Raw genomic sequence first — 7933 nt, forward strand, 5'->3', positions numbered from 1 at the left:
ACAAGCAGTAGAGGTTTGCATCACTTTAACAGCAGCACAAAGCCTAAAGCTGCATCAGATACCACAGTACAGATTCTACATTACAAGAAGAAGAGAGTAATGATACATGCTGTAAAACTGCGTTACATTTTGAGCTAACTGTTGTTGCTGGACTGGATCCTGGGAATCAAATCGATGCAGGGCTGCTAGGCTCCTTAGTCCTAACCATGTTCAGGATATGATAAGCTGCACCATGTCAATCGTCAGAGTGACCCATTCCAGGGTGTGTTTCCTTGGCATTGAGACCATTGCTGTGGTGAGAGAGTCCGTTGAGCAGAAGCTGGTGCCACCGGGGCACCAATGTTGGGGGGTAAGGGAGCTTCCATCTGTCTCTGCACGATCCCTTGAGCCGATCCTGGAGCACCTGTATCAGACCGAAGCAAACAAGAGGATTAGTTGCTTGGAAAGTAATGGAAGACAATATCATGTGCACTTTCATCTCTATTGCCATATTCTTCATTATTTTCACAAAAATATTATAATGAAAATTCACTTTTAATTAAAAAATTCTCAGAGGTTACCAGAAATCCCCTCCCCCTTCCCATTCTTTTTCCAAACCAACAAATTTACACTCGGAGCTGCCCTCGTACGCCTGTCGCATATTTTGTTGAATTTGAGGTGTCCAAGAAGATATACATACCAATGACTGTAAGTTGCTGCTGTGTTAATGTCGTATTGATGCGAGCAGAAGTTGATGCTTCTACGGTGTCATTGTCTGGCCAGAAGAGCTGACCTAATCCTGGTGCCATTGCAACAAAAGAGGGAAACGAAGCAAAGGGATTATTAGCTGCTCGGCAGTTTTGTGCTAGGTGTTCTCCCAAGCATAACCGCAAAAAATAGGCGCACCATAGTTGTTAGTGTCATCTTCGTGAGAGACGAATTGACGCATATTACTCATGCCAGTTGTCTCAAAAGAGAAGCCATGTCCTCCAAGGGGGTCCTGATACAAGTCATTGATGAAAGCCGGGGAGAACTGCTCCTGACCAGCAAGCCAAGTCCATTGATCTGCTAAGTTTAAAGATCAGAGCATCAGAAATTGTTGTGCAAGGTAGCTTGTGCAGAAATGAAAACAGTCACGAGACTGAAACAAGTACCTTGGTAGTTATGTGTGCCCAGGTGATCAGGAATGGAGAAGCTGGCACCAGGACCATTGTTCACATTCGCACAGGATGGCTCTATCTGACCATGGCTAAAGCCTTCAACTGCTGGAATACCTCCAACTGAAAGAAAACTCTCAAGTATCAGGGTATTTTATGCTGCATGTTCGCGATTATGTAGAAATGGAAATAGTTACGGGACTCAAGCAAAGCACCTTGATAGTTATGTATGCTATGGTGATCAGGAATCGAGGAGCTGGGGCCGGGATCATTGTTGGCATTCGCACGGGATGGCTCTATCTGACCATGGCTCAATCCTTCAACTGCTGGAACACCTCCAACCGAAAGAAAACTCTCAAGTATCAGGGTATTCTATGCTGCATGTTTGCGATTATGAAGAAAAGGAAGTAGTTACAGGACTGAAGCAAGCACCTTGATAGTTATGTATGCTATGGTGATCAGGAATTGAGAAGCTGGGGCCGGGATCATTGTTCGCATTCGCACAGGATGGCTCTATCTGACCATGGATCAATCCTTCAACTGCCGCCATACCTCCAACTGAAAAACAAATTCTTCAGTATCAGGGTACTATAGTATGCTGGGCAAGCAGACAAGTAACCGGTTATCCCTAACCTTGATGAGCTGCAAGGCGACCAGACCAATTCTGCTGTGTTGCACTTGACATGTAGGATGGACCAGCACCAACAGCAGCATATGTATCCATGTGAATTGGATCAGAAGAGTTGTCTAGCTTTACATGATCCTCAGGAAGAACATCCAATTCAGAGTACGCGCCCTCTTTCAGCTTATCCACTAACGACTGCAGCCAAAAACACACTGTTCACTTCCGATGAAGAAAGTGATGATGAACAAGGCCAATATGTTGACATGAAAACATGTACCTGTTCAAACGGATTGAACTTGTCAAACGGCGTGTAACGACCACCAGAAAATGCTGCCCCAACAAGACGGTGCACACAATTGAAGAAAAGCTTCGCGTTTTTCTCTGCGCAGGTATACAATTTCAGCTTGTGCTTGCCTTCGAGACGGCACTCCTTAGCATGCCCGATCATCTTCTCCCAGGCCTTGTTTTCCTTCTTTATCTTGAGAATCTGCACATCGAGAAATGGCGATGATGCGACGCAAATTAACTAACAGAGGATGTGCAAGAATATGTTCAAGAGATTTACTCTGGCGAGGTTATCAGAGTCCTTATTTAGAGCCTTTAAGAAGTCCTGCACAGTAAAGATGCTCATCTCCTCCAGCCTCTTGCGGTACTTGCCATGTTTGGCAATTTCCTCCAAACGATACACCTCATCATCTAGCTTCGGAGGATGACTCTTTTCATTTGCTGCAAAAGAGAAATCAATAGGAAAACAGGTAAGGAATGACTTGCTATCACACATCACCTGAAGAAGAAGAACAATTAAACACATGATATGTGAAGAAGATGTGATACAGATAGCAGGGAACATACATTTATTTCTGGGAACCTTCACGGCCACCGGCTTCATGACAGCTTCTTGAACCCGGACACCAGCTCGTTCGCCCTCCATGACTCTTGCTCCGACGATGAACATCCTGTTGCGAGCCATGCATGACCCTTCTGTGAATTTGATGCTACCAAGATCCCGCTCTCCGTTGATCAGCTGGGCAGTTGTTCCTTTACCCGCCAACACATTTCCTTTTCCATCCCGACCCCTGGCTATATGTTCATCGAACTCCTTAGCAGTCCAACTGTCCATGGCATCGTAAGGGAAGTTGCCCTCAAGGGCCAAGATCTCAATCTTCGCGTTCGAAAGGGGGGCTGATTTGATCATCTTGTCTCCATCGAATATGCCAATCTTTATGGCCCCATTGCTCTCAGATTTTATCTCGTCGTCGTGGTAAACGGGAGTCTTCATTCCATTGAGAAAACGCAGCCGAATGCTTGTGCTTTTGCCCTCGCCTCTCTTTGTAGCCAACACTTTGGATTCAGCACTGATCCATTGCTGATTGGTCTCTTGCCTGCAGCACAAATCAGACAGCATAGTAAATTGTGGTTTACTTACTCAAGATCTTTCAACTTTTGTTCTGTTAGGACAAAATGAGGATCCCTTACGTGAGCTGCTCGTGATTGTGGTGGTCCTGCAATTGGTGCAAGAAGCAGGAACAATAAGACTAGAGTATTTCTCAAAGGAAAAAAAGAGAGTAGATTTCATTTTGACCCTTGCAAGCAATAATGATGACCTTGTTTCGTTCAACAAAGTGAACAATGGGCAAGCAATAGCAAACCGAGATTTTCACCAGAAATAGTTAACATGTAAAGAAGGAAATACAACCTAACCACTTACTAGGTGAGAGCCCTGAATCCACTCCTTGATGCTTTCCTGTTGGCTGCATCCAAATTCCGAACAAGGAATTACAGAACTCAAGAAGGAAAATGAAAATGACCTCCCTAACTCCTATAATAGAAATACACTGCAGCTGTGGCTGCCAATTGCTTTATTTTTCCGATAAAGGCTGACAATTGCTTGAAAAAGCAAGATCGGTTCATTTAACAGTTGGCAGTAGTTAGGGCTAATCTTGAGTGGAAACTGGAACAAGTTGGTAGATGGACTTAAGTAAGCAGTAGCATATGGAATTTTGCGAATTATATGGATTTTCTTTTTGACTGGAAACGTAGATGGACTTAAGTAGTAGCTGACAAAATTCTTGACATGGATATATATACTTTCTTTTTGTAAAAACAATTCTCGAAACTGAAACTACAAGCACACTAAAAAAGTAGTAACAGATGCTGAGAAACTAAGTTAACATATGTCTTGATTTATACGTGATGAGTGATTGAAAAGATTATAGATTTGGTTTGATGATTTATGGGATTGCATGAGCATATTTATATATTATAATTATGATCATGACTAACCAAAATTGCAGAAAAAATAGAATTAACGTTTTTATCTCTGAGCTAGGAAACCAAGCCCAACTACAAAACTAAGACCAAGAGCAACCATTACAAGCTCAAGAAGAAGAACAATGATAAGGTGGTTGTACATATGGTTGAGAGAAAGAATTAGAAGTGGAACCAACCCATTTGACTACCTAAAGAAGTCATCGCTAATATGGAGGGACCCCAATCAACTTGGGTTTTAAAAAAGACTTGAAGCACAAGCCGGCTCAAGAATTTGGAGCCTTGTCTCATAAGATAAGTGAATGTTCAATCGAAGAAGCCAAGTACATAAGATTAGGTGCTTTGATGAAGATCAGGATCCACATAACCTAAATCTACATCCAAAGATAATGAGGTAATTGTAGCTAGACTTGTGTTCATGTTTGATATGTGCATATTTCAATTTATTATATGTTCATATTTCAATTTATTGTAATGCATAGTGTAAATTTTTATATGGTAGGTTGCTTGTATTTGTCTTTTTTTATGAGCAACGTACATGGTTTATTAGCTGTAAGTTTTTTCATAGCACTAGTTATACAATTGATATGTTTTATGTGCCATGAATTAATCTATAGGGTACTATTTCTAGTTTTATTAATAACAAGTGCATATGTCTCGTAAGTATTTAAAATTTGTATGCATATATTTAGGGGAGTATATCCTATGGGTTATGATTTTGAGACTAACATATGCTGCTAGATGTATCTTTTGTATTCTTATGGAGAAATCAGCATGTCCCTAGAGGTATACAATGTTTAAATACTTCAATTGGTATCACTGTCAATTCATTTAAACATTTAACTCACCGGAAGGTCTAGTGATAGATTTGAAGGCACACCAGAGTGTCCAGTGTTCAGAGAGACTTTGAGTGGAAATCCAACGTCTAGTTTCTGAGGTTGTACTCACCAAATAATCCAGTGTTAGTACTACTGTTCTCACCGGATCATCTGGTGTTAACAACTTTTCTGAGCCATTGGGAACATGGTTAGTTGGTGGATTTGAGACTATAACTCCCCTTCCACTCAATCATTTGAAGTTGTGGCATGCTTCTGGAGTCTAAAGGAAACTCATATACACTTGAGAAAACATCTAAACCACCAAAGTACTTAAAGTGATCATGTAAGACGATTAATCTCAAGATTAGAGTGTTTAGTGTTTATAGGCCTAGAGTGAATTGTAATTAGGTGCTGCAACTTGAAGAAGGGATCAAGGAGTGATCCTAGCTTGTACCGAGTGGTACGTCAACACTTTGGAGTCTTGGTGATTCACCGACATCTTGGACATTTGTGGCTCAAGTTTGTTGACCCTTCGACTTGGTGTGGAGCGGCGGCAAGACACGTGTATAGGGATACGGAGACCCTTACCTTGGTGGCTCAAACTCCGAAGTGATCATGACGGCAAGTGACTGGAAGATAGACTACTACTGAGACCTTGCCTTGATGACTTGGTGGCTCATCATGCTTGAGACATTGTCTTGGTGACTTAGTTACTCAAGAGCTATGACCGAAAAAGACTTGACGATCGGGAGCATATCCTTTGTGGAGTTCCAACGTGGATTAGGGGTGATATTCATGCTATCGATACCACGGGATAAAAATCCATTGTACCGAGTTTATCTCTCTACTTTATTTATGTTTTCGCATTTACATACTTGCAATTTACCTTGCTAGAGTAGGTTGCAATCCTCTGCAGCGGTAGAGTAGACACACTAGATAAACCTAGAATATATTTTGATAGAAATTGATATAGGTTTATCTTGTAAAGTTTTTAGAGCCAATTTATTTTAGGTTTCTAAGTGTCCTAATTCACCCTTCTTAGGACGTCACCGTTCCTCACGACTATGTTGAAGTGGTTTTTCTTGTTGCTAGACATATAAAATTCACATTCAGAATTAATCTTGAATACCCTTACATCTAAATCATCAACTTGAAGTTGTTCTTCTTATTACTAGTTGCACCAAAAGATCCTCTAAGAATCGGTGACTATCTCCTTGAATTTAAGTGTTTTTTTTCTCAAATTGTAAACTTTTGTGTGTGATGAAGTACATATTGGTTTTCAATGAAATCTAATGTTTAGTTCCATTCATAAGAATTATAATTTCACAACATGTTTCTCTTGAGTTTTTATTTCTGTACGTTTGTTTGAGACACCTGGAGTGAAAGATTAAAAAAACCATCTAAAAATTCACCTTCAACTAATCACTATTCTCGATCCTACGTATACAATTAACAGGTAATAAGATACGTTACCGAACAATTGTATTAAGAAGACGAAGAATTTGCCCAAGTTGCATCACCTATCCAAGCAGAGATCAAATAAGTCATGAGTCCAAAGACAACGACGAGAAACTATTTTTTTGGTTTAAAAAAAGCGACGAGAAACTATTAAATGCAACAAACGAGTGGGAAAAAATTATACGATATACTAGAATTTTTCTCGATTGCTACGGGATTAAACCTTTTCATGTGACATTCCTACGTTCCAAGAATCCAAATAGGGCGTAAAAGTGCCCAGACTGAGAAGATATTCTTCACTAAAATGACGAAACTTGGAGTTACACTTACACCCAAACCTTGGAAAATTACAAATAAGTCAGAAAGCAACTATCCATCAAGAAAAACTCTGCCGGAATCAAGGATCGGCTTGAACCGATGTAATTTCTCGAAAAATGCCAATTTGAGTCCAAATCGAGGGGACTAATAGTTTACAGCCACACCGAAGCAAACAGGGGAAGATTTTCTTTTCTGCAATGAAAAGAAAAGGATCTTTTTTCTTGTTAATTTGCTAATGGACTCACCACCAGGCGACCAATCTGCGAGGGGGAGTTCAGGACGCTGTCCATGCTCCGACCCTTCCTGCACGAGCACGAGCAAACCATGCACAGCGTCAAGAGAGAGAGAGAGAGAGAGAGAGAGAGAGAGAGAGAGAGAGAGAGAGAGAGAGAGAGAGAGATCGGCGCGCGTACGGTCGTTTGAAGAAGAGGACGACGAGCACGATGGCGAGAAAGCGCTTCCGCGGCGACGAGGGCGTCTCGGGGCTGCTGCCAGAAGCCTCCGCCACCCGCACGCGCTTCCCCGGAGGCGGCTCGGCGCCGGTGCCGGCGCCAGCCGCGACGAACAGCTGCCTCTTGGGGGCCATCCCCTCGGTCGTCGTAGCGGCCTCTCCTTGGTGTGCTTTCCTTTGGTTTGTCAACGGAGACGAAACAAGTGAGCTGCTGCGAGCTCTGCTTACCACAGTACTGAACTGAAATAAGCGAGAGCGAGGGGGCAAAATGGGAAACATAAATACGAATAAAGCCAACAAATGACGTGTTGAATTTTCCATGCTTCTTCTCGTGCATTTTCATTGCGCGTTATTACTTAACAGCCCGGTGCGAAGAATGCATTGGCACCGGGAAAAAAAATATGAAATCTTAGTTATTAACAATTTAACTTTACTTTTTGTACATCATATAATCCTAAAAATATGCACCACTCAGGTCTAGTGTGTATACGGGTTTTTGATGCTTTACCTTCGTCTCTTTTAGCAACAACGACAGATTCCTACAACAAATGTGCTCATTTCAATTATGTGCAAGTAATATCTTCCCTCTTTTTAGAATAATCCTCTTTATGACACTAAATTCTTCACAAAGCCTCAACTTTGATTAATCTATGTTACATCCCCACGGCTGTGTATATCAAATAATACATTCATTTCAACTTTTACAATTGCATGAATCACGGTGCAGTCTGGTGATGGTGGAGGACACAGGGTTGTTGAGGATCAACGGCTAGTGGTGCAGTGGCGAGGGAGGCAGGCAACGACGCAACAGCGTCCTAAGTTGGGATGAGAATTTTTTAAATAATATTAAAATAATTGT

General features: G+C 41.6%; 1 protein-coding gene across 6 annotated transcripts; it reads right to left on the reverse strand.

The window, feature by feature from the left end:
• Window positions 1-8: 8 nt before the first annotated feature.
• LOC133905469 (calmodulin-binding protein 60 A-like) lies at window positions 9-7299 on the reverse strand. 6 transcript variants are annotated; one of them, XM_062347264.1, is made up of 15 exons: window positions 7037-7299; window positions 6872-6926; window positions 6321-6367; window positions 3470-3512; window positions 3238-3263; window positions 2614-3143; window positions 2327-2487; window positions 2039-2248; window positions 1770-1956; window positions 1569-1694; window positions 1352-1471; window positions 1134-1259; window positions 886-1044; window positions 680-787; window positions 9-403 (listed from the first exon to the last, which is right to left on the reverse strand). In XM_062347264.1, the coding sequence occupies exons 1-15, from the start codon at window positions 7207-7209 to the stop codon at window positions 243-245; spliced, it is 2232 nt and encodes a 743-aa protein (XP_062203248.1). In that variant the 5' UTR covers window positions 7210-7299; the 3' UTR covers window positions 9-242. The 6 variants fall into 6 exon arrangements, with proteins under 6 accessions (XP_062203248.1, XP_062203252.1, XP_062203250.1 ...); XM_062347268.1 differs by having other exon boundaries at window positions 1352-1459; window positions 6869-6926; XM_062347266.1 differs by having other exon boundaries at window positions 1352-1462; window positions 6869-6926.
• Window positions 7300-7933: the final 634 nt, after the last annotated feature.

The sequence above is a fragment of the Phragmites australis genome, chromosome 22, assembly GCF_958298935.1.
Source record: "Phragmites australis chromosome 22, lpPhrAust1.1, whole genome shotgun sequence".
Classification (NCBI taxonomy): Eukaryota; Viridiplantae; Streptophyta; class Magnoliopsida; order Poales; family Poaceae; genus Phragmites; species Phragmites australis.

Bases quoted from the DNA above. Each gene is read 5' to 3' on its own strand.
- LOC133905469 (XM_062347263.1), bottom strand. From the start codon at position 7,209: ATGGCCCCCAAGAGGCAGCTGTTCGTCGCGGCTGGCGCCGGCACCGGC. The intron at 3,513-6,320 runs GTAACGTATCTT...ATTTGGATGCAG, and splicing joins CTTCTTAATACAATTGTTCG to CCAACAGGAAAGCATCAAGG. The intron at 1,957-2,038 runs GTACATGTTTTC...TTTTGGCTGCAG, and splicing joins AGTTCAATCCGTTTGAACAG to TCGTTAGTGGATAAGCTGAA.